The following is a 27,267-nucleotide window of genomic DNA, read 5'->3' as shown; positions in this document are numbered from 1 at the left end:
GTTCTTCAAATGACTACAGCCCCATTGACTCCCTCTGCCAATGCACTGATGAAATTAATATTTGGATGTGCCACAACTTTCTTCAGTTTATTAATTTAATTTATTTTATGAATTTAGCATACACTTTTATCCAAAGTAACTTACAGTGCATTCATGCTAACATTTTTTACCTAACATTAAACCTTCATCACCATCAGGGTGGACTAGTGTAATGGTCTCCTCACCGGCCTTCAAAAGAAGACCATTAGAAGAGCATTGATCACCAGAATGTGTCTCTATGACATGTCGATAGCAGAAGTCACACAGCTGATGTCCCAAATTCTAACTGAATCTTAATTCAACAGTTTTGAGTCTGCTGTTACTTCTGAACTACAACATGCCAGTAAAGATGAATTGAGAGAGGGAGTTCTGAGAGGGTTAAAGAATATTGTTGGACCAAAAGTGGATTGGTCAAAGGTCACTAGTTGTGTACAGAAGGAGGCTGAAACTGTAATGAATCATAAAGAACCACTAGTTCGAACATGGTTTGATGGCCTTTTAGCAGCGTACAGATCTGCTTTACCCTTCTTAGATCTTACATGGTCCACTGGAAGCTTGCAAAACCACTTGAACAGGTTAGCTGCTTGGAAAAGAGACTCTGATGTCAAAGCCAGAGTAAAGATTGAAGCAGAATCTTTTCAGTTCAAAACAGAGAACCAACAGAAACGTAGAAGTCCTAAGAAGGAGGACAGTTGTCATTACTGTGGTAAAACTGGACACTGGATGAAAGAGTGTAAGAAAAGCAAGAAGACATTAAGAGAAATGAACAGCTTTACTCAGCTCCTACTCAGTCTACTTAATACTCTGAAACTACCCCTCCTCACATCACCTGACTGTTGGAGCAGTTGCTCAGGTGTTAACTGTGAGGGTTGTGAGTGCTTAATTTACAACAAAGATGAAAGATTGTATTTAAATAAACTGCAGGAAGCTGACTGTCACTTCATTTCATTGAGAGAACGCTAGTTAAGTACACTCACAGCCTTCAAAGCTAGATCACAGCAAACTCAAGTCACTCCTATTCTCTTTGGGTTATGATGTTTTGTTATGACTGATGTTCCACTGGAAGAGTTCCTCATAGGTTTCCCCTATCAGTAGATTTATCCCCACCTCACTGGTCCATAGGTGTCAAATTACTTAAAACTTGATTGAGAATAATACTATACGATCGACAGAAGTCTAAAAATGTCTATGCATGAATACTGCTGGTCTGCTGTTTCTTTGTTTTCTAGTGTTACAGATATGTAATGATTAACTAACAGTCTGGCCAACATAGAGTTATTTATTTGAAGCACAATTCTACAAGAAAGGTAACTTACTGAAAAAGTGTTGGTGCTTAAAGTGTTTCACTGAGGTGGGATTGAAACTGATAACATCTCAAGATAAATGAAATAAAAAGAAATCTAAATTAATTGTTTTAAGCTCTTCAAACTGAACATCTCATGGCTCAAAGTCTTATGGACTATCCTCCATTGCAGTCACATGCCCCTCAGATGACCCTCTCCTGTAGTTTTCTTGATCTTTGGTCTTGACTAAACCAGCTGGACTCTCTGGAGCACCAGAATCTCCAGACTTGACCCTCTACACTGATTCTGATCAGATCTTCACTGAGTCTGAATGAAGGATGCTCTAGTGTCTGATCTGAACACATCAACTCTCCCTTTTTTATAAAACGTTTTGAGCATTTTTTGTTTGTTAAACATAAGTTTTAGGTTTTTTAAGTATTGAGCTGCCACTGAGTCAATGTTTGATCAGTTTAGCCTTCTCAAATCATCACGACTTGAAATCAAATCTTTAAATATAAAACAGTTCAAGCATATAAAAATGTTTAAATGTTAGAACTAGATAAATGTGTGCTATATACAATAGTATATATATATATATATATATATTTATTTTTTCATTTATTTATTTTTTCATTTTTGCTCATAAAGGTAAGAGTAATACATCATTCTTAACTGCAAAGGTTTAACTTTTATTGTGTGTGCGCTCACAATAATCATCAAAATGGTGTGCTTTCTATCGTCGTCTTTAACAGGAATACAAAAATGAACCGAAACTCACTGAAAACATACCTCACAGACATAATAAATATATCTATAGGAAGCTTTAAATGACTACTTAAAGGGACAATAAGTAACTTTTTAGGTATTTTATTATCTAAAATCAATATTTTTATTCATAAATATGCCCTCAATGGTGTACAACTACCTATGCCAATGTTTAAACTAATCCTTGTAAATGAAGAGTTTATTATCTTTATATACATGGGACGGTAGGTCGACGGAGGCTTCCATGTAGTTCCGCCATCTTGCAAAACTATAATAGCAGAGAGGGACAAAAAGTACTAAGCCAACGCGTTTCCACAGCGCGTTTTCGGTCAGAGCCAGAAACGCAGGTGCAGAGCAGTGAGAGGTGCTTGAAACTGCACCGGCAAGATTAAAAGTCTGGATTGCATTCTTATTATGGACCATACATATGCCGCGCCACAGGAGAAGAAAACATCGTCGCCAAAACAGTCAAAAATAGAATGTAAAAGGAAACGTGAGCGTAGATTACAGAAAACAAGAGTTAATGTCGGGGAAGCTTTTTCTAGGTGGAAAGAGCTAATGCTGGATAAAGATTTCAAAAGAGACGCTGAAGTGGCCAGTTTTCTTCTCGACAGGTAAGTCAGTGTTACAGTCTATATTATAATATTTTTTTTTATATCTAACAATGCATAAAATTCTGAAAATATAACGAATAAAGAAGATATAACTACTAATTACAATATTTAATGTTTTCCACAGTCAGTAATTCATACTGTAACATTCGTTTGTTAGTTGTCATGTTGCAGTTTGTTTGAAATAACACACCTGTTCACCTGAAGGAAAACTCGACGAAGTGCTATTAGAAGACATCCTGTCAAAGCTTTTTGGTACATATCGCCTACCGTAGATGCAACGCGCATTTGAAAAAGCGAGGCGCTGGAGAGCAAAATTAGTTTGAATGCAAAATACAATTTCACCACTAGATGGGAGTAATTCCTACTCAGTGTCCCTTTAATGAAATAAATCGAAAACAAAACCTCTTTCAGGTTCGGCGTGTCTGTGGAGATGACGAGTCAGGATCCGCAACTGAAAACACTATTTATTAGTAAATAACTCAAATATCACATTTACATTTGCCGGTGCTTTGCAAGCTTTAGTCTGTTGTGTGTATTTGAATGCAGAACTGTTGAGCTGATGGACATAAAGAGGTAGGGGTCCGTCGTCTGAAATGCAGGGCTCTAGTGTCTGTTGTTGAACCACACGAAGACTTTCAGAGTCACTGAGACCTTTCTCCTCAAACGGCTGGATGCACCGGTGCGACCTATGATTTTCTTTTAGTCGCACCATTGAGAAATAAGGTCGATCATGCTTTAGGATTAGGATGTGTTTAGATTATAGAGACAAACAATAAAATAATGAATAACCCAGTCATCCATATGAACATATGTGCCTATACATTTTGTATTGATTGTTTAGAACCATGTTTCTTACCTGTTTTCTGTCCATCTTTATTTTTGTTTTGTTTTCCCTCTGTATAACCCCAAGTTTCCAAACCATTCATTCAGTTCTCAAAACAAGACACCTTTCTCAAACTATTCACTTGTTTTCACACACGTTCAGATTTGCTCAATATTTCCTGCACAATACACAATAAATATAAACTCTACACAATAAAAGCCTCATTTTGCTCAGGTTTGACCATGTTCTCATTCAGAAAACACAAGCAGAAATGACCTCGAGCATCACAAAATGAGCTCAGATGGCACACATTTATCTAAGTGTTAACATTAAGTCCCTGAACTGAAGAGACAGAAGGATGATATGAACAGGAGCACAGGTGATCGTGTGCTTGGGGAAATGAATCCTAGTGCTGTGACACTCATCTGTTCTTGGTCAAATACACAGCATGTGTTGACCGTGTTCTTGAATGAGCACGAGAGAACTGACCTTCAGAGTTTCTATACTTGCTGTGATATCTTTGGTAACTCTTGTTAGCTGTTTAGGCTTATTAAACTAGTTTAAGAGTCCAAAGATATTAATGAAGACACGACACACAAGAACTGTTTGACTGTGTTTCTTATTCTGATAATATTCTGTCCTCTGAGTCCACAAGATACTTGAATACAGAGCACTGTCTAGTGCTAAGAACCAGCATACATCACATCTTCCTTTTTTCTTTCAAAGAACAATACAATATTTTTCTTAAAAACTTTGGTTTTGCAACTAACTTTAAATTTTGAACTCAGTGTCACCAATCAACATGACAGGCGTTAAACTCTCAAACAATTACTGAACTACAGATGAAGTCTTGTGAATGTGGTCAGTGAGTGATTTTTCAGTTTACCTCATCTTCTGCTGCAAGGGAATTTCCAACCCGAAACTCTGCTTCCGTTAGTGTACACACACACACACATATTTACATTTACATTCACATATATACTTGCGAAAATTGACTTCAGTGCCGTTATCAAATGTTTGCTTGTTTTCTGTTTTTTCTTGTTTATCAGTTTCAGGAATTTTGAGAAGTAGTCCACACAGGTATTGCACACAGCACACTTTGACACTATATCTTCAGTTTGTTTTCCCATTCCCAGCCAGAACAGCACATCTCTCACTCGCCCTTTGACCTTCACCACTCTCAAATGAGCTGATTGCAGGCTCTGTGGCACTACAATTCTTGTATTTTTGCATTATAAAATAATAGATTATAGTTTTCTCATTAGCTCTTTCTCTCAAACACAAACAAACCCAGAGAGAGAGAGTGATCCGATTACTGTACACAACAGATAATAGTTGTAAATATATACACAGTTTGTATATTTTCTGTCAAAATTACGTTTAAAAGCATCTGTCAAATGAATAAATGTATGTATAATGTTTGATGAATCATCTCTTTATTAGAGCTAATAATGAATCTAAGGACACAGGATAATAATGAAAAGACTGCTCTGGTATTCAGTGTATTTCCTGATTTCACTGTAAGCTGTGGTGATGTACAGAACTGATGATCTCCAGTAGAGAGAGACACACTGTCTGTCACTCAATTACGTGATCATCCTCTCTGTCAGAAACAGGAAATGGAACAAACACACACACAAACAACAACCCAAGCGACCCCCCACCGGAAGTATGTCTCAGAAAACCTTGACTTGTTTAAATATATATATAAGAGAACTGCTCCAGCAGTGGTGTGTCCTTTATCTGTCTCGGCTCTGTGTTCATCTTCAGTTCTATCTTCACAGCAGTTCAGTCAGTGTACTGTTTGAGTAAATGAATTACTCCGGGATATTGGTTTGTTCTGACTCAAAAGGGAAGGGGCAGCCACATTAAAAAAGTTAACAGCTTAAGTCATTTGTGGATTAATGCGTATTAGAGATGTGAACCGTTTAAAACGATTCAGTTTGATTTGGTGAACTGGTTCACTGAGAAGAACCCGTTAAATCGAACGATTGTTTGAACGTGTGGAGCGAATACTTCAGACGGATACATTACTGACGCGTAAAGGTAAGTGAATTTACCATGTATTTTCAAGAAAAAAAAAAACATCTCTAACATTTAATAAGAATAATTAGCTAACAAACATACACAGAACAAATAATCATGGACTAAACATCATATAGTATGCATTTTCACCTGACTGCTTCAGTTGATTGCACCAAAGCTGTTTATGAGGTAACTGGAGTAAAGCTTTTATGTGAAACCGATAATAGCGACAACAGAACTCCATCATATCAGTCAGTTAGCATTAGCACTAGCACTGCTCTCAGGAGTACAGAAGTACTCGCTCATACTCTGATACAAGTTTCGGAGGTTCCGTGATGAGCAGTAAATTTTATTCTGGACTTTATGTTTGTATTACGGGATGAATACCGCTAGAAACCATATATATATATGGAATATGTTATAAATTGTTGATATTGTTTAATTTGAAACGTGACTTTTCCTGTAACAGTGTGTAGACATCTCGTTTATTTATTTCTGTTTAAGTGTTTATTTCAGAAACTACCACCAATGCATAATCATTATGTGTTTATAAGGTGAAGAAAAATGACTCATGACTTTACTTTCTGTTTATACTAGTGCAGAAGTGGTTGAAGAGGTGCAAACAGAAGTAAAGTTTATCTTGGAAATCCCATGCAGTATGAGCAAATTAGGTAAAATGAAAAATCATTCACTGACCACATTCACAAGACTTCACCACATGTAATGAATGGTTATGCTCTTATTATTCCTGACATTTCATCTGAACACCAGTTTTTCTGAAAGTTATTCTGTTAGATCAGTTTTGAGATGATGGTGTATTTTTGTCTTTAGATAATGATCTGTTAATTGATTGAGATGATTAGTGTAAACATTTTTTATTTTTTATTTTTGGAAACGCATTAAATGAGATGAGGTAAGATGCTATAGGATGAAATTAGACTCAGAATGATTAATAGATGCACACAGAATTATCCATGTACTGCTTACATTTTATACATGTATCTTACTAACCACAAACAAATACCTTTCAATTTGAGTCTGTGGAATTCAGGATTAAATGATTGTGCAGTGATTTGTACAAATACAGACATGTTTGTCAATAAAAATGTTCTGCATTAATATATCATAAATTGCTCATTCAAAAATGAATCCATGCATATCTGGATCAGGTGACAGGGATGCATTAATTGATGTCTACTCGAGTCGATCTTGTTCAGTTCATGTAGATTATAAAACATTATTTTCGCAGTTAACAGTGTTTCACGTCCCACACACACACAACTACCAACGAACAAGGCCCAGTGCAATTCATTAATGTGAACATGATTTGAAAAATGAGCAAATGTGTGTCACTAAACTGAAACTCTTTTTAAACCGGTGTCTGCAGAGTTAAGAACAACATTAATGTGCAGCATTTAGTTTAAATAGAGACATATTTGTGAATATAGATGTTACAGTTTGTCTTACAATTATCATAATCTGTGCATGTAGAGATTACATGTGCTTTCCCTGGTGATACTCCAGTAAAATAATCCACACTGGTGCTTTCTTCAAAGACTTTGCCATCTGAAAATAAGAACATAATTAAATTTTATAAGATATTTAATTAACAAATATTAAAGGTTTTTAGCTATTTTTTAGCTATAGCCTAGACACATGTATTTAAATTTAATAGGTAACACTGTGCAAGTCCAGTGTGTTAACAAGAATGTATTAGCTATATAACATGAACTGTGCATAATGCAATATACATTTCTACAGCATGTATTAATATTTGAGCAATACAATTGTACCTCATTCAGACTGAGATATGACATAAAGCATATTAACTGAGAGAAAAGTTTGTGGATCGGAGGAGAGTTTGTTTTTGCTTTGTAATAAGTGTTCGGCACAAACTTGATTCATTCACTGAGTAAGTATAACTGTTTTTACAGCTCTGTGACCAGTAGTGTAGTCAGAAAAGGGACTCTGGGTGTGCATATGAAAATCTGGGTATGCCACATTTATTGTCAGATTACTGTACAAAATTATTAACCCTAACCCTAACCATAACCATGCCCCACATAACCATAAAACTATATAAAATAATATAGCTGCCAGCAGCAATACAGGGCCAAGCCCTGCAAGCAGTGTTGGGCAAGTTACTTTTAAAAAGTAATTAGTTACAGTTACTAGTTACTTCTTCCAAAAAGTAACTAAATTAGTAACTCAGTTACAAATTTTTAAAGTAACTAGTTACTTAAGAAAGTAACTATTGCGTTACTTTCAAGTAAAATTAAATTTTAAATGCTCAAACGTGACCCCACCTCTACCCCTCTTTAAAGGAACTTAAAATACATGTGCATGTTCAATTATTTATGATAAATCTGAATATTATAATGAAATGGACACTTAATACAATACATTATTAACAGAAACATGAAACATTGTACACACATCTAAAAAAAAAAGTTGCTGTGGGACAAAGTGAGACTAGCCTCCAATCAAATGGCATGTATGTAGATATTATGTTTATATAGTGGATCAATGCAAATAACACGATAGATTTTTGGTAACTTTTGATATTTCCTTTTATTGTTTCTTTAATTTCTTGAAGGAAAAAGTAATGTATATACTTCTATTTAGAGAAGGCTACTTTTGGATTATTTGGGCTCGTCGCCATACCTGTCTCTGGTTGACTGACTGGCTTGTGTTGTTCGTTGTGTGTCCTGTCCTGTCCGATGATGGGTCGTTCGCGAATGAGCGTTAGTGATGATGGATCGACTCGTTCGCGAATGAGCTTTTGATGAGTCGTTCGCGATTCGCGAATGAGCCGACTCTAAGAGCCGGCTTTTTAGTTGAACTTCGGGAGCTGGCTCGCATATCTGAAGAGCCAACTCTATTTTTTTCAAATTTAGCCTATAGAAATTAAATAATTATGTAATAAAAATTGAAATATTATAGTCAAAGTCATTTAAAGAGCCGTTTGTGAGCCAAAGAGCCGGCTCTTTTCAGTGAGCTGAGTCAAAAGAGCCGAATTCCCATCACTACTATGCGTGCTTTCGAAAACCCGCCCAACTCTACCTCTGATTGGCTTACAATGAAATTTTACTCTACCTCAGCCAATCGTCAGCATTTATGCGCTTGTCTCGTGCTCTGCCCACTAACCAAGGAAGAACAGTAAAAAAAAGTATTTGCCTCTCGCTCAGAGATCTAGTTGGTCTGATGAAAAAAAAAAAACAGCTTCATCATCAGTTATAGTAACGCGCCGCATTTTTTGGCAGTAACGGTAACGGCGTTATTAAGATGAGAAGAGTAATCAATTAGATTACTCGTTACTGGAAAAAGTAATGCCGTTAGTAACGCCGTTATTTATAACGCCGTTATTCCCATCACTGCCTGCAAGACACATCAAGCAGACCAAGTACGGCGCAAGTATGGAGGGAGAAACATCCTCATCAGGTGGAACGTTAGGCCGTGTGTCCGGCTGTCCATCAAGCCGAGGTTTTTTGCTAAAACAAATTAAGAAAGGAGCTCTGCGACATATTGCTAGCTAGCAATGTGCAATCAAAAATTATCTGTTTATATCAAAGACTGCTGAGGTCACAGTCCGCTGCTGTTTGCTGATTGGTTGGCAGTCCGAATGTTTTTTAATGAAAATAATTTAAAATGTTAATTACATTTTAACATTTTGAGCATCATTGCACCATATATTGGATTCTTATTTCTGTGCCCCTGAGAGTCTGATTTAGAATGTTCAGATTCAAACAGCTTTTGCGCGTTGGCTGCACTGAGCCAGAGACGGACGCGCTCAGAGCTTGTCATATATCACAATTAATGCAGTGTTTTCAACCACATAATGTTTATTTTAGGTTTCATACACTTAAATATACATAATCACTAGTAAAACAATACATTGGTGGTTTGTAAAATACACACTGATGTCTTTGGAAACAGCAAAAACTATCTAATCAAATGTAATTTGCCGATGTGTTTTATTCATATATCAGACACACACATGGCCGTAGCAGCTATGAGGTCACTGAGGTCCGGACCTTGGTAAATTTTTCATTTTCAAAAATAAAATGTGTTCTCTGATTGACTCATTTGCTTCTAAACTCCTCATATGAATGTTTGTATAATTTAAGATGTTTAGCGTCCGTGGGATGAAAATGATACACGCTTGCGAGACGCTGCCAAAGTGAACAAGTCTTCAGAGAGTTTTGAGCGAGAGCCCGAGACCCAGCCTCCGCTTGCTAGATTCAGCTATTATAAGCATTTCTTTTACTTGTTTTTCCACTAAATTTAACACTTTAGAAAGTTAATAAAGTAGGAAGATGCAGTGTAGGTTCATCAATATTTATCCAAGATATTTGAAATAGTTTCGGTTTATTTTATTTATATATAGGTTTTTGTTTATTTTAATAGCAACATCAGGCAACATAGCATCGCCGGCAGTCTGGCAATTATAAAAAAAAAGGCAGCAGCTATTTGTGCAAATATCTATAGATTCTATTTATACTATGTTAAATAGCTGGATTTTCTGACATTTATACTATGTGCTGCAAATTATCTGCACCTCCGCATTGTAGTACATTATACAACAGTATGCAATAACTTTTTGAGTCTAGTTTAATGGATGCCATCTTAGGGGGCATTCACATATTATGCCTGAAAAGTTGAGATGTTTTAACTCGGTGCGGACGCGCCTGGAAAAAACGGGCGCGTCACACTGCATGTGCGTCGCGACCGCGCCGCTTCCATTATGAGTGCGCATACCGCGTGCCTACATTGGAAATAACGAACTTGCGCAAAAGACGCGATATGTGAACGGCCCCTCATTGGGACAAAAAAGCCCTCCCTACACTTACCCTTAACTTTTTGTTTATTTATTGCCTCCAAAAACATCTACATTTCTAACTCTTTTCAAGTATTCGAGTATATAATTAGTTGTATTTATAGGGGTTATTATAGCACAATTTACTCCATTCTTTGTCCAGTCACTTACTTCCATGTATTTCGGGAGAAACTGGGGAATTCAAGTGCTGTACGTTAAATCCGTCTGACATTACTCTAAACTGCAGCGCTCATCTCGTTATAGATCAAGATAATTTATAAAGGTTTTTAAACAAAGAATCGGAATATCAGATAGTTGACATGGTAAGCAAGTTTGTAAACTTTTTTTAAAAAATGAAATAAAACGAATAGCGATCAGTGATGCGCGGGTTGATCCAAAATGAGTGGGTGCCTGCAGTCACCCGCGGTTACGAGTCATCCAAAAATATTTTTAAAGATATTCGGGTCGTGGTCGGTCGGGTCGTTTGAAATAAAGATGCCAATTTAACCTTTGTATAGTACTAGACACAATTTTGAAATACACAGTCCTACACTTTATTGGCTGAATAACTGGCGCGAAGATGACGCAGAGCTCAGTCTGCACGTAGAGATGGAGGCGGCGAGAGAAAAGGTGAAGATTGGGAAGCAACAGTGCTGTTTTTGACGACTTCATTAAGTTTTGTTTTATAGAAAACTCTTTTTAAAAGATTTTCGTTTTGTATTAATCGTATCTTAATTTTGATCAATGTTTTATCAATCAATTGCCTATATTTAATAAATAAGAAGCAAATAATTAGCAGACAATTTAATGAGGCGCTGGCAGGATCACTTGCATTGCATGTGAACTGCAGATTTGAGAAATATAGGCAATATATTACAGAAAGCTTGAAATGTCTACTTTTAAACTAAAATATTCAAACCATAAGCTACTCCCCGATGATGTAATCCATATGAAAGGTGCATTTCTCTCTGGCGTTAGTCTGCATCGTCAACTCCATCTTTGCAGAGACACAGAAAACACCAGTTTATTACTAAACAATTAAATGTCTCCTTGCTAATTTAGACAGATTAATTATCATTACTTTAACCGGTTCTTTGCTTGCGGTCATAACACTTAATATCCGACCCCATGGAATGAGTGAGCGGGGCTGAGCGGAATATTCAGAAATGCGTTCTCCGCTCACAAGCTCTGATCAGAACAAATCCGAACCTAACTGTCTGCTGAACTTGCAGGAAAAAAAAAACAAAAACCTTTTTGGTTTGTTTTGACTAGTTCCTATGTCTATGGCCCAATGACACTTCGATGAGCATTTACTACTTTTAAAAAATGCGGGTCAGTAAGCGGGTTGGGTCAGGGGCGATTCTAGGATTTTTTCAACTGGGGGGGCACAAGAGGGGCCACGATTAATACAGAGGGGCCAATCTTGTGTTGTTTGAACTGTATATCCAAATCATTTCAAGAGTTCAGTAACCTTTAAAATCAGTAATAAACAGTGATACCCTATTATATTTTAATAGCAGGTATTCACTGCTCTAAATAAAAAAAAAAATCAAATACAATTTGTATTAACTTTTCACTTTACAAAAGTGAAAGAAAAACTGTAATAAATAAAATAATCCAATGTATGAATAGTGTACAACTCAGAAATAATAATAATAATATAATTTATTTATAATAGCCTTATTTAATATATATATATATAGCCTTATTTATATAAATGCAGAATAACATTAATAATTCATAGAAATAAATACACAATTAATTAATTAATATAACTAATCTAAATTTAATATAATTTCATTATGTTTTTGTTTATTATCCACATCCCATTCAATTTGTATAGCAGCAGTTGCAGTAAATTTGCATTGATGAATAAACAAAATCAACTTATGTCAAGGCTAATTAATCTTGAGCATATTGATTTAAAAATATCATATATCCATACTTTGTTAGAAAGCTACTTGTTCAAAAAGGTAGCTTTAATTTAACATGTAAAATATGTGGATCCTATAAAACAGTTTAGAATAGCTTAATTAGTCCAGTGTTATTTTAGTATTAGTTATTTATTTTGCTATTTAATCATGCATTAAATAATTATGGGGGGGGGGGGGGGGGGCTTTCCAGGGTGCAGACAGCAATCGCGGAGCACCATGGTGATTTAGAACGCCAACTGAATTTATTAGGAATCTACAGACGCAAATAGACTAAAGGTGTAGTAAAATAAAGACCTATATGTGTATTTTGGACTTTTTTTCACCACAAGTCTGAAATAAGACATGCTACTGAAGACAAACAGCCCCAAATCTCAAAATTGACCAGTAAAAAAAAACGATGTTTTTGCATGTGTCTCACCCATATAGACCCATATAGAAAAAAAGTCTCAAGTGTGTAGCGTTAGATAAACATTACACGATTTGTTTCGTCACCTCACTTGAGTGAAAAAAGTCGCTAATCGACTGCATGATTCAATAATGACTTTATTAGAGTTGCTATTATAGCTTTTTTTTAAAACCATTGCTTTAAATTGCGTTGTTGCCTATATCGGCGCGTTCGGCCGAAAAAAAAAAGTAAATCGTAACGCAGTAAACCCCTTTTACATTCAGCATCAGAGGAGCATAGTAAATATAATGATTAGCATCTTGGTCTGCTCTAGGAGATAACATCGTCATCGAACCTGGTCTGTCTAACACTGAAAGACGTTAACGTTAGTACAAACAGTTCTTGCACTGCAACAACTCGCTAATCGAAAAACATAAGCTATTTAAAATAGGTGCTTTTTTCGTTGGAAAACAGCAGCTCGCTATTCTTAGTCCTCGTTGAGAAGCATCGCGACGCAATCATCAGTTATTTACTAAACTGAAAGATTATGATTTGAATTTGTGAGTGACAGACAAGTAGAAGGGTGGGGGCACACTGGGGGGCCAATCAGTTTTCAGGAGGGGCCAGTGCCCCCATGGCCCCTCCCCTGGCTACGCCACTGGGTTGGGTACAATATTTTCTTTTTCTTTTGTTGCGGACCAAGTTGCGGGCGGGTTAGTTTAAAACGTCGGTCGGTTGCGGGTTGTTTATACACTGACCCGTGCATCACTGGACCCCAAGGAGGGACGGTCCCAGGTTTGGCTCTGGTAGAAGCTGCCCATTGAGAGATGTACCCTTGTGAGATGAGATGTGCCTTTCCATTATGGTAGACAAGATGATGTGGCAGATACCATGACTCCTCGGATTCATTAGCTTCTTTAGCCGTGATATCTTTTACATAACCTGCTTGAATAAGTCTATTCATCTCACCTTGATAGGCGGTTGCCTTCTCTGGTTGATCTTTGAGTCAATTCGATTCAATTCAGAAAGCTTTATTGGCATGACAAAAAAATACATTTTGTATTGCCAAAGCATCAAAAAACAACATTGAAATTGAATTAATTTATTGAGTCTCTTTTCGGTCCTGCGGAGATTGGCAAAATGGCAAGCACAGATTCATGAGGAGCATTCAGCTTGGGGGAATTGTCAGTTCTCAATAAGGGAGTGGCATTCGTGAATTCCGTTGATAGCACCCTATACAGGTTTTGCTGTCTAGGGTCTTGATAGACTCTTGTCCTGTTTAGAACGAGTCAACAACTTTCCACTACGGTAAGGTAGAGAATCTATCTGCCACAATCGCTCAACATCTCTATGGGTTAGTTGCATATCTCAGCCATCTTGGATTTCCGGTCTTGTGAGCAGGCGCGCTGGAAGCTGTTTCATGCCGGGGGGGGGGGGGGGTTGGGGGGGGGGGGGGGGCTGAGGGCTGGGTTGGAAAATATGTGACGTCATTATGTTGTGACTGACGACATGAAATTTCTCTACTAGTCTTCACCCCGGCGTGATTGTTACTGTTTTATACACAAAAAATTGTACTTGTAGTTTGATGTTTAATAAAAAAAAAAGAAAAAAAGAAAAAAAAAATCTCTGTACTGTTTAGGCTATGTGTTGTAGCCATTAAAGAAAACACATTTGGGTTCATATATGTTTAAATATTATAGGCTAATGTAACTTTTTTATTTATTTAATCAATGTTTATTATGAAAGTGAGCATGCAGCATGAGAAAGATATGATACATCATGCGCAATAACCTATGAGATGTGGAGTGGGTAAGACATGATTTTGACCACTTTATTGAGTTTTGTTTTGTAGAAAGACTCTGTTTAAAAGATTTTTGTTTTGTATAAATTGTATCTTAATTTTTATCAATATTTTATCAAACTATTGCCTGTATTTAATAAACAAGCAAATATATTAGCAGACAATGTAATAAAGTGCCAGCACATCACTTGCACGTGAACTGGAGGGCGCAGAAACTCAGCTTGTGCCTCACAGACAGTTTTGAGAAATATAGGCTATCTATTATAGAAAGCTTAAAAATGTCTACTTTTAAACGAAAATATTCAAAACGAAAAGAAATAGGCTACTCTCTGAATATGTAGGCCTAATCCATATGAACTGTGCATTTCTCTCTGGCGTTCATGGCGAGTCCGCATCGTCTTTGCAGCGACACAGAAAACATCATTTTATTAATAAACAATTAAATGTCTCCTTGCTATTTTTGACAAATTCATAATCATTTCTTTGTGGCAAAATTATGCATGCGGTCGTGCGCTTGAGAGCGGCTAGTAAACGCCCATTATTCTGATCGGAACAAAGCATGACATATTCTACATTTATTTCATTTTCTCCATAGAAATGAGAGGCCAAGTCACAAGCCAAATATTTTTTTTTATTTACAATAATAGTGATTGTCGGAAGAGATGGCTTCCCTTGGCTTCAGGGAGAAAACGCCACTGAGAACAGGGATGGTCATGACATCCTTTGTTTGAGAAGAATTCCCAGCACTATTTTTACTTTTCTTTACTGTGTTACCCGAAAAAAAGTCAGAAATACGTTTCTGCTGCTTATTGCTAGCCATGACCAAACAAAAATATGTATTATTTCTGTTTTTCTGGAAGCCATCTAACACAAATCTCTTTTTCAGGTCCATTAAACACAAAGCACAAAATGACCATCTCTGCAGATGATTTTAGTTTCCAAATATGTCTATATTCTATACTCAATCCACATTCCTTACACTCCTCTTCGTGAACATTGTGCTTTGTGTGGCGGCTTGTAATAATGCAGAATATGAAATTAATGGAAGGTGTTGCCCAAAGTGTCTTCCAGGTAAGTCCAGGATAAGATTTCACTTCACTCAAACCCAGAATAGATGCAGATGAACTCAGACACTTAAAGGGGTCATGTTATACTTTTTCATTATAGGCTTTAAACTCTATCATTAGAGATGTCGCCATAGTCGATAAATCAATTAATCACACGATAAAAAAAAATGAGCTCGATAATATTTTCGACCGCGATAATTTTTTTCTATTTTTATTTAAATAATGAAGCATGTCATGATGTGTGACGGGTGACAGTTAACAGGTTTTAATATGCTCATAATATAATCTTCTGTGTTTGGACTGATGTGGCCAGGCCCTTGTTAATCTGGTGTTTCTCTGTGGGGCCTAAAAATGGCCTAGCTACGATATATAAAAACGCATCATGAATTATGATTTTTTTAGATATGTTTCTGAAGGGAATGCACCCCTGATCTACATAAATGCATGCATGTTTGCACAAATCATTTGAGATTCAGCTTTACCAACAGGAGAATTGAGTTTAAGGTTGTTGTTTTTTTTTTTTTTTTAATGAGTCATTGAAAATCGCCTTTCCTAATAATGTGTTAATTAGCAAGTTTCACACTGAAGGTGGTTTAAAGTAAAGAGTCCCTCACTAGTAGGGGTAGCTTCAGCTTGGAGCAGATGGCGTGCCAAAAGTTTTCTCATTGGTGAAATGAAAGGTAGGGGGCACTCTGAAGGTAATGCTAAAGCTGGCTGTTAAAACACAAATCCATACTCTTAGCTATAGGCCTACAGATTAAAAGGAAGCAATAAATTCAATATAATCCTATAAAACCAAATTTATATTCCAAGGTAAATACAGCGTTGATGATATTAATAATTTTATTTTAAATTACTTTTGAAAGTGCCTTCAAAACTTCTGCATGGCGCGGGTTACTGACGTCATTACCGCTGCAAGTTTAGGTCTTGATTTTTCAATAATCAAAAACATATTACAGTTATTTTTCGAGGATACAAACGTCTCTTAACACGGTTAGTCGCACTAGCTGTTCTTAAGTCAAAAGTTTTATTTGTTAACATTAGTTAATGCACTGTGAAGTGAACTTAAAAAGAAAACAATGAACAGCTGTATTTTTATTAACTAACAAAGTTTAATAAATACTGTATCACATGTATTGCTTATAGTTAATGTTAGCTAATACATCAATGTCAGCTAATGAAACCTTATTGTAAAGTGTTACCCTAGAAAACTAGGTTTTGCCTGATAGAGAAAAATATAGTTGACAAAACCACTAAATTATAAAATTAAAAAACTAGTCAGAAGAGTTTAGTAACCTTGGGCCCTATAATACACCCGGTGCAATGTGACAGAAGGCGCAGCGCAAGTTTGTTTGCTAGTTTCAGTCCGGTGCCATTCGCATTTTCCCATCCAGCACCATGTCGTTTAATTAGCAAATGCATTTGCGCCCATTTGTGCTGGTCTAAAAAAGAGGTGTGTTCAGGTGCATTGCTGGCGCATTGTAAGGAGCTGAATATAGACTGTGCCATAAGACCATCTCAAACCTGGTCTAAAGTCTAAAGTCAATGGCACAATATTTGTTTGTTATTTAAAGAGCGTGTTGGTAGAAAATGCGCCTCTGGCCGGTTCCACAGTGCGCGTTGACTTTGTTTCTTACACACAGGGGGATACGCATCACACAAACATGCCAAATACTAAAAACAAAAGGATTACAATGTAAAATAATATTGTTGTGTAGGCTACATAAATATAAAAATGTAATGATGTATAGTCATTTTGTAGTCATGTATTAGAATTAGGCTATCTATTTGCAATTCAGCCTATTACTACTTATGATGTATGAAATTGGCTTATTAGTTGAACAATCACGCCTATACACACACATACTGGTCATATAATAAGAATATCATCAAAAAGTTGATTTCACTAATTCCATTCAAAAAGTGAAACTTGTATATTATATTAATTCATTACACACAGACTGATATATTTCAAATGTTTATTTCTTTTAATTTTGATGATTATAACTGACAACGAAGGAAAATCCCAAATTCAGTATCTCAGAAAATTAGAATATTGTGAAAAGGTTCAATATTGAAGACACCTGGTGCCACACTCTAATCAGCTCATTAACTCAAAACACCTGCAAAGCCTTTAAATCAGTACGGTCTGTGCGTCATTTGGTACCGGGCTGCACAAGAAAGAAAACGTTCTTCCGGTTTGGCGGAAGAGCATTGTAGCCGGAGCTACTTTTCTCTGTTTTGATGTTATTTATCAATGTAATATTTAAGTAAACAGTTTGGGGATTTTAACCAATAGGACAAATGATAATCCGTAAAAAAAAAAAACCTGCATGCAGCATCTGTTCATTTAGTGACTCCTAGTGAGAGATACTGTACGTGCTTATCACGATACAAAAAATCTCCTAGAACTTACACTCTGCATTCAGTTAACAGATCCATACGAATCATGCATGAAATTATCTTTATTCATCATTAAGTCTTTATTCATTCAAGATGTTCAATAATAGATCATCTTTGGCTCGGTAATACAAGTCCATGATCCGATTCATGAACAGATGGTTCTTTTGATTCAGTCTTTTAAAATAATCATTTATTTTGTTGTTATTTTTTATTTCTGGATAGATCTGAGAAGCAGGGCTCGTAAAATCGCTAGCATGACTTCCCGGGGTATTGTGCTATTCAGGCGGGCTCCAAAATATCACCGCCCTGTCCGACAAGCTATCTTGAATAGTGATGTAAAGATGCTCCGGATGGCCAGTCCGCCCCTATCTCTCTGTTTACGTCTATGGCACGTTACGCAGGAACTGTGCTACTCTGCAGCGTTGCCGACCGCAACCAGACTAAAATAGTCTGAATATAAACACTCAGGATAAGACAAAAACACTGTTTGGAAAATGGATTCATGATGTCCTCGCTCATTATATATATTTTTTATATTTTCAACACAAAATAACACTGTGGCACAGCCCTGCGCTGATTGGACCAGAAGAGCCGAGAGTGGTGGATATCTTATATATGGCATGAGTCAGAGAGGATGTTATTGTTGTTGTTGTTGACGCGATGTTACAAGGATGCTGCTTATTTTTTTACATACGAATACACAGTGGATTAATGTTTATTATTATATTTACAATATACCACAGTTTTTATGCCAGTCGCATCATTTTATTTTGTTGTATTTATCCATCACACCTTAAAGCCCGGTCTGTGAAAATACTGTCTGGCATTAAACAAGTTGAACACAATCATGGGGAAGACTGCTGACTTGACAGTTGTCCAAAAGACGACCACTGACACCTTGTACAAGGAGAACAAGACACAAAAGGTCATTGCAAAAGAGGCTGGCTGTTCACAGAGCTCTGTGTCCAAGCACATTAATAGAGAGGCGAAGGGAAGGAGAAGATGTGGTAGAAAAAAAGTGTACAAGCAATAGAGATAACTGCACCCTGGAGAGGATTGTGAGACAAAACCCATTCAAAAATGTGGGGGAGATTCACAAAGAGTGGACTGCAGCTGGAGCCAGTGCTTCAAGAACCACTAAAGAAAATCTGTGAGGTATTGTGAAGAGGAAGATGTGATGTGCCTGACCCAAGAATACAGAAGAGCTGAAGGCCACTATCAGAGACACCTGGTCTCTCATAACACCTGAGCAGTGCCACAGACTGATCCACTCCATGCCACGCCGCATTGCTGCAGTCATTCAGACAAAAGAGACACAACTAAGTACTGAGTGCTGTACATAATCATACTTTTCAGTTGGCCAAGATTTCTAAAAATCCGTTCTTTTATTGGTAATATTCTAATTCTCTGAGATACTGAATTTGGGATTTTACTTAGTTGTCAGTTATAATCATCAAAATTAAAAGAAATAAACATTTGAAATATATCTGTCTGTGTGTAATGAATGAATATAATATACAAGTTTCACTTTTTGAATGGAATTAGTGAAATAAATCAACTTCATGATATTCTAATTATATGACCAGCACCTGTATATATTACCTGACTCAATGTGTGGAGCTTTGGTGCTTTCTCAGCGTCTCCAGGAGAATGTTCCTGTCGTGTGGTCTTTGACAGTCGAGGTTTCTGGATGTGTTTCTGATACTCACTTTATAACACATTCACATGATTCTCAACAGACACTGAATCCTCCCCAACACAAGCTTCCTTCATCAGACAGATCATGCTTTGACAGGGTAGAAAAGGTGTGGTTTTTTTTACACTACCAATGAGAAATTATAACCAAACTATGTTACAGACTTTTCATTGAGACCCTAAAGAATTATATCAACTTGTGGAAAATGGGTAACATATGACCCCTTTAAGTCTACACAGTTTAGAGAAATATAAAGACCTGCAATTCAATTTCTTTGATGTTGTCTAGGAAAGCGAGTTTATAGACACTGTGATGAGTTCAACAGCACAACATGTGAATCATGTCACATCAGGACTTACACTGATCTTCCTAATGGATTTACAGAGTGTCTGCCCTGTTCTGTGTGTGATACCAGTGAGTAAAACTGTCTTAACTCCTCATGGGTTCATGCTTTCATATATATTTTCATTTTATTTTCTCCAGCTGACTTCTCATTGCCAGGTTTTCTTCAATTGATTCATTAGTTTTCTTTCTTGTTGAAGGTAATGGACTGAGAGTAAAGCAGGCATGTACAGTAACATCAGACACAGTGTGTGGACCTCTTCCTGGTTATTACTGTATAGACTCGCTCTATAACTGTAAAAGAGCCAAGAAACATTCATCCTGCTCACCTGGACTATACATCAAGCAAACCGGTCAGTCTTTTATCAGTCCAGCAGCTTTAATATACATCCATAAAAACTGAGAGCAATAACTCTCTATTAAATAACTCAATTATGGAAATATGCATGTTGCTCCAAAATAGCTTTATAATTTCTTTCACCTGGAGAAAGTATTAAGTGATTCCTGTCTTTTGATAAATGACAAAACCATCTGAACAAATCTACTAAATTATGATCAGGCTGATAGATACTGAATGATGATGTGATCGTCTGTGAGACTGTGTTTATTGCTCATGTACTGATGCTGTGTGTTTAATTGTATTTGTATAGGAACAGAGTTCAGAGATACAGTGTGTGATCACTGTCCTGCTGGTTCATATTCAGATGGGACACTCTGCAAATTACATACAGAGTAAGTATTAATATTAAAATACTGACACCTTCTTAAATTAAATATGTTGTTTTTAAATTGCTTCAGTAGATGTTTTTCCTCGAGATATATTTGTAGTTGATCTTGAGTACTGTATCTCTCTCTAACAGCTGTGAATCTCTAGACAAGACAACAATCAGTGAAGGAACAGATACGACTGATGCTGAGTGCAGAGATAGATCATCTTTACTGACAGTGACTCTGTGTGTGTGTCTGGGAGTGTGTTTGCTGATATTTACTGTCAAAGCTGTAATTATTGTAAAGAAGAAAAATGAGAAAAATAATTTTAAAATAGTAAAGTCGGTTGCAACCCAAGATTTGTATAAATGTCAGGCAAATGTTTCATAGATCCCCCAGCAGATCTTTTATCTGGTTTACGAGAGCACAGTAATTGCCCTCATAAACCATGTTTACATTTTAATACCCATTTCAGATATTTATAATTCATAGATTCAGTCATGTTTCATGGACTTTATATGGGACAAGCTGCACTGGATACAAAGAAGTGTACTGAACCCTCCTAAAGAAGAAAGAGGACTGGTGCATCTACAAAGTCAAACTTTTAGAATTGAGTTCATACAAAGACTTTTAACAGACTCGGAGATCTCAAACTGGAGTAATGTACTCTTCTCTACACTGAGAGAATCTGAAGGACTGCGATTGGGAAGAGACTCACTGTGGCCAGATCCTCAGAAGCTGAAACTCTTCAAGATTCCTGGTTTATCTTTTTAAAGTGGTCATATGATGCTTTTCTAAAGATCAGCATTTTGTGTATTTGGTATAACAGAATATGTTGAAATGCTTTAATGTTCAAAAAACAGATTCTTTTTCAAATACTGTACATTATTGTAGGTCCTCTATGCCCCAACTCTGGATCTAACTTTATATCTGTGAGTTCAGAGACTGAGAAGCTGGGGATGAGATCTACTCGACTGGTCTCCAGAGCTCTTGACAAGTGGAGGATCACTTCATCTGAAAAAGATCTGAAACTGTTATTGGATTACTCTCTGGGGTTTATTAATCCAGATTCTGGTTCTTTTCCTGAACTGTATTTACAGTAGGTGGACATCATTCGCAAAACTACCGCCAGGTGGCGCAAAGGGACAGATTGCGAAAATGAATATAATTGTAAAATGAGATAAAAGGAGAATTTAAAACAACAATACCATTATGATATAACGTTGTAACATCTTGAAAAAAACACATTAATTTTGTTAATTTCAAAACGTAGGATAGTCTTAGGCTTTTCATCAAAAATTTAAAGAAGAACTTTAGATCTTGTGGTTTTCTTGAGCTCAGATTATTTCTTCTAAGCTTTTGTTCAGATGGTGTTGTTTTTTTGCTCTAATTGTGTCTCTGTATTGTTTTAGTGTTGAGCAGTATTCAGTTCTTATGTCGGTGTCGTATGGTTCTTTATGTTTCAGATTTGATAATTTCTAAGTTGTTTTCTTAATGTTTTACAGTCTGAGTCAAACTATTTTTCATCTTTTGGTGTTTTTCTAATGAATTTTTTGCCTTTCTTTTTCAATTCACTTATAAATGCTGCTTTTTGAAATATGTTATTGATTTCATTTGTAGCCAAATTAACACCATCTTTAGTTGTTTCAAATTGTTTATTCATAATTATACTAATTAGATTTGTCAGTTCTTCAGAATTCAGGGCATGGATGAATTTCTCTGCTCAGTTTGGTCAAGATTATTTCTTGTGAGACCCAGGGAGCTCTGGCCAAAGATATATTGATTCCCCTTTGGATCTATGTAATCAGGTTCAGATCCAGTTCTTGCATTAAAGTCTCCACACAGCAGCACATTTCCCTGGGCCTGGAAACGGCTGATCTCTGTGTGGATGTTGTTCAGATACTCTTCATCATGGTAAGGGGATTCTGCTGGGGGGATATAGATGGCACAGAGGTATGTGTCAGTGGTTGAAATGCCAATTTGGTTATTTAGTTTTAACCAGCAGTGAAATTTTCCGAGTGTGATGACAGAAATGTGTTTGGCCAGATCCTCCTTGTACCACAGCAGAACTCCTCCTGAGTCTCGTCCACGATGCACTGTACTTAATTTAACTGAGGGCACAATCACTTCATAGTAGCCTGAGGGACAGTAGGTGAGCGCATCACTTCTACACCAGGTCTCGGTGAGAACGATTACATCTGCATCTTTGATATTTGTAAGGAATTCAGGGTCTGTGCTTTTAGGACCACAAGTTGAAGAAAAAAAAGACCCTGAATATTCCTGCATCTCTGTGCAGGTGGAGAACATCATACAGGTGATGGAGGCCGATGTTGTGGTGGTGGGCCAGGTGTACGTTAGGGAGTGAAGAGCATCTATGGGAGATTTCATCATTAATGTTGTAGAAGACGTGTGGTGGTGCGTCGGATCGTGGGAGAAGTGTGGAGATTACGATTCGGGACTCTGGGAATCTTTTTCTGGTGATTTCTGCTATTTTCTGCTATCTCACAGCGTCAGCAGTATTGTTGCGCAGTGAGTGAAGGTCGTTCGTCTCAGTGTGTATAATAACACGTGAGGTGTGTCCTGTGAAGTCTCTGATGATCTGGTGGGCCTGGCCTGTTGTGCTGCATCACTTTGCTGTGACTTTCTGGTGTGGGAAGAGTTTCTGTGGGTCCAAGAACTTCCCATTAGAGTCCGTGAGGAGGAGCACATCTGGATCACAGAGCAGTCATGTTAAAATATAAACACAAATACATGTGTAAATAACGTTCAGATTTACATGTGGTTCTAAACACTGGTCAGAAATCATGAAATGAATCAGTTATGATCCTGATGAACAACAGGCAGATATTATTTCAGATAGAATTAATATTATTACAGTTTCACTCAGAAAAAGGTACAAATCTGTCACTGGGCTGTAATTACCCTAACATACAAAAGCTAAAATATACACTCTTTTACTTTATCTACTGTATTTACCCCTAAAAGGTACATTTTATTATCTTAAACATATATATATTATGATTTTAAAAGTACAGATTAGAATCTGAAGTGTATATATTATTACTGTTTGAAAGGGTAACTCTGCAGAGACAGCTTTTGTACCTTTTTTCTTCCTTGAGACTCTACAGTCACTTTAGACACTCAATCATCTGAACTACAGTATAAACTACAGTATAAACTACAGTATACATGTGACAAAACCAAGAAAAATAACGCACAAGTATGTGAACGCAAACAATCTACACAAAACAGATCCTGTCCTTTACACACAATCAGACTGATCTGTGAGTATTCATCAGTGTAAGAAAGTCTGGCTTTATTTCCCCATACTGTAGCATCTAACCAGTGTTTTCTCTTGTGATTCACTGGTTTCTCTCTCTGTGCTGTTGGTGTTCGTTGGTCTGTGGTTCGTGATGCTCCGGTAGTTTTCTGCATGTGTTGTTTCTATTCTACAATCCAGTGGCTTCTGGTAAATCAGACAGGAACACCGTTTAAAGTCAAAGTCAATGCACGGTAAACTCAGATTAAGGAGAAATCAAGTCCTGAACAAACAGCAGATGTGCAATTAAAACATGAATAAATATTCCTGATTATAATAAAACTGATTCACTCACTCTTACACGTTTCTCAATCCAGCTCATCTGTCTGAAAAGCTTCACAAGATTCATATTTCCACTGTTCTGTCTTCTTGTTTTTGGATTATAGAGACAAACAATAAAATTATGAATAATCCAGTCATCCATCTGAAAATATTTGCCTATAAATCTTGAACTGAATGTTTAGAAAGATGTTTCTTACCTGAGAGCAGAAGAGATGCTTCAGTAGTGAACAGTATAAGCTCAAACCTGCTCCTCAAGGGCTGATACTGCGGGCTGTAAACAGGAAATGACGTCTCTGAGCTTGAGTCAAAAGGTCAAAAGGTCAAGGACACATGATTTGGAGTAACACAGCGGGTAAATGATGAACCTTTACTGGGGTTTAGATTGAGATGAGCTGTGAGAAGCCCTGTTGATTAAACCGTATCTCACGAGAGAACTTGACGCAGATGATGAGAGTCAGAGCAGCTTTTACATGTATATTAAAAAATGATTGTTCCTGAAGGCCAAAACAGGACAAATCGACATGTGAGCCCTTCACACTTATACAAGGAAAAAAGTGATGTAGAGTCATGGGATGATGTTATTGTTTTGGTTTTGTGACTGGTATGTGTAGTGTGTTATTGTTTTATTTTATACAAGGTGTGTGTTTCTGATGACCGGTGTTTTTGAATGATGGACACTTAAAACATCACCTTGTTCTTAATATTGTAGTTTTTATCATCTTTGCAGAATTGTCTAATTTTGTCTCATTTAACTGTGCTCTCTGTGTTCATTTGTTCATCTTTTTTTGAATGTATTTTGTCAAATCAGACAAAAAAAAAAAAAATTGGCACACATTTATGTGTAAACATTAAGTCCCTGAACTGAAGAGACAGAAGGATGATATGAACAGGAGCACAGGTGATCGTGTGCTTGGGGAAATGAATCCTAGTGTTCTTGGTCAAATACACAGCATGTGTTGAGCGTGTGCATGAATGATCACGAGAGAACTGACCTTCAGGGTTTCTGTACTTGCTGTACACATGTGATATGATCATCACAGAACACCGCAGTGCTTTGGATGAATGTTCACTGTTGTACAGTAAATACTGCGGTCTGCTACTCAGTACGTGAACGATCGCTGCACTGCTGCAGACGCACCGCTCCTGAAACACACTGACGGACCGCAACCGCTTGAACACTGGAATCCGTTAACATGGGTGCGTAAAAAAATATGAATCGCAAACGCACTGCAGACGGAGTATGTGTGAAACAGGCGTAAGGTTATTACAACTTGTGAAATGTGGAATTAGTTTACAGCTTTCTCAAGCAGTTAGTGATGTATTTTGGAAACAGGAGATGAGCCCCTTTTCTAATGCACCACCTAGCTTGATAAACCCCTTCTCTAAGACTTAGTTACCTTTAGTCATTATTTTATTTGGGTAGCACACATATTCTGAATGCCTTCGGCAGAATTCAAATGAGCCATTTTAATCTAGATTAATTTCAAGATTACATTGAGATTAATCTAGATTTAAAAAAAAATATCTACTGTATGCCCACCACTAGTGTATACACAGTTTTTATATTTTCTGTAAAAAATACATTAAAAAAATACGAGCATGTCAGATTAATAAATGTATGTATAATGTTTGATGAATCATATCTTTATTAGTGCAGATAATGAATCTAAGACATAGGATAATAATGTAAGCATTACTCTGGTATTCAGTGTATTTCCTGATTTCAGTGTAAACTGTGATGTTCAGAGCTGTAATACTGATGATCTCCAGTAGAGAGAGACACTTGACTGATCATCATCTCCTGTCAGAAAGAGAAAGTGGAACAAACACACACACACACACACACACACACAACCCCCCACCGGAAGTATGTCTCAGAAACACTTTGACTTGTGACAGATGTTACGAAGGTTGATATGAAGGTTGTTCATGGAGTAATGGCTTACAGATCTCGAGTATTACACACAAATGTAAAAATGTGAAAGTGGAGGACCATGTGATAGTTTCTGAAAAGAACTGAGTAGTATGTAAAAATTTATTTTAATTTTTTTTATTTTTACTTAAAAAAAAAATTATATTTATACATCTGGCAAGAACTCTACTGGTGGATATAACACATTGTGAGCTTCAAAGATGATAATGATTGTCCAGATAATATTTTAAACATTAACAATGAGGCACATGTGACCACATGAATTTCCTACTTGTGGATAATAAAGTTTACCTTGAACCTTGAACCTTGAACATGTGAAACCCTCTGGAGAACACTCTGTGTGTGACGCACCACTGACAGACAGAATATATAATATATATATATATATATATATATATAAGAGAACTGCTCCAGCAGTGGTGTGTCTGTTATCTGCTGTTATTCCTCTCTTCACAGCAGTTCAGTCAGTCACTGTTTGAGTAAATGAATTACTCCGGGATATTGGTTTGTTTGAACTCAGAGGGAGCGTCAGCCACATTAAAAAAGTGAACAGCTTAAGTCATTTGTGGATTAATGTTTATTAGAGACGAGAACCGTTTAAAACTATTCAGTTTGATTTGGAGAACTGGTTCAAAAAGATCCGGTTACATCGAATGATTCGTTCATGAACCGTACTTCACTAGTTTGATCTTGTGTAGAGGATACTTCAGACAGATCCGTTACTGACATTTAATATGGAAGCATATGGGTAGCAATATTCAATGTAATATGGAATGTAATATGCAAAATGACAATGCAGTATGTAAAATGACAATTCATTTCTGTATTTACATTTACATTTTCCAATACATTGTCATGAGTCTGGACCGGTGTTCCTCCCTCTCACCACCTTGGATAAAAGTGAAGTGGAAATAAAATAAAAAAATAGACTGAATAGTTCCAAGTAGTAAATGTAACAGACATATTATCATGGAACTATTCAGTCTATTTATTTATTTTATTTCCACTTCACTTTTATCCAAGGAGACAGAA

General features: G+C 36.6%; 1 protein-coding gene and 1 long non-coding RNA gene across 6 annotated transcripts; one reads left to right on the top strand and one right to left on the bottom strand.

Annotated features, from left to right (window-relative positions):
- The first annotated feature begins 5,255 nt into the window (after nucleotides 1-5,255).
- Nucleotides 5,256-21,468, top strand: LOC113081148 (tumor necrosis factor receptor superfamily member 14-like). Of its 5 annotated transcripts, none has more exons than XR_003282109.1 (7): nucleotides 5,256-5,570; nucleotides 6,147-6,220; nucleotides 15,372-15,556; nucleotides 19,940-20,065; nucleotides 20,194-20,346; nucleotides 20,644-20,725; nucleotides 20,854-21,468. XR_003282109.1 is itself a non-coding variant. In XM_026253194.1 (7 exons), exons 3-7 carry the CDS (start codon nucleotides 15,430-15,432, stop codon nucleotides 21,089-21,091), a joined length of 726 nt encoding a protein of 241 aa, XP_026108979.1. In that variant the 5' UTR covers nucleotides 5,265-5,570; nucleotides 6,152-6,220; nucleotides 15,372-15,429; the 3' UTR covers nucleotides 21,092-21,455. The 5 variants fall into 5 exon arrangements, 3 of the variants coding, with proteins under 3 accessions (XP_026108979.1, XP_026108980.1, XP_026108982.1); XM_026253194.1 differs by having other exon boundaries at nucleotides 5,265-5,570; nucleotides 6,152-6,220; nucleotides 20,854-21,455; XR_003282110.1 differs by lacking the exon at nucleotides 15,372-15,556 and having other exon boundaries at nucleotides 5,260-5,570; nucleotides 20,854-21,073.
- LOC113081150 (uncharacterized) lies at nucleotides 21,222-24,573 on the bottom strand. The gene is made up of 3 exons (XR_003282111.1): nucleotides 24,500-24,573; nucleotides 24,316-24,388; nucleotides 21,222-24,167 (listed from the first exon to the last, which is right to left on the bottom strand). It is a non-coding gene; the product is annotated as an uncharacterized LOC113081150 (long non-coding RNA).
- Between the last annotated feature and the right edge of the window lie 2,694 nt (nucleotides 24,574-27,267).

This window comes from Carassius auratus, unplaced genomic scaffold (genome assembly GCF_003368295.1).
Source record: "Carassius auratus strain Wakin unplaced genomic scaffold, ASM336829v1 scaf_tig00033244, whole genome shotgun sequence".
Classification (NCBI taxonomy): Eukaryota; Metazoa; Chordata; class Actinopteri; order Cypriniformes; family Cyprinidae; genus Carassius; species Carassius auratus.
This window is presented reverse-complemented; position numbering and strand designations above follow the sequence as displayed.

Bases quoted from the DNA above. Each gene is read 5' to 3' on its own strand.
- LOC113081148 (XM_026253194.1), top strand. From the start codon at position 15,430: ATGTCTATATTCTATACTCAATCCACATTCCTTACACTCCTCTTCGTG. The intron at 20,066-20,193 runs GTGAGTAAAACT...TTCTTGTTGAAG, and splicing joins CTGTTCTGTGTGTGATACCA to GTAATGGACTGAGAGTAAAG. The intron at 20,726-20,853 runs GTAAGTATTAAT...TCTCTCTAACAG, and splicing joins CTCTGCAAATTACATACAGA to CTGTGAATCTCTAGACAAGA.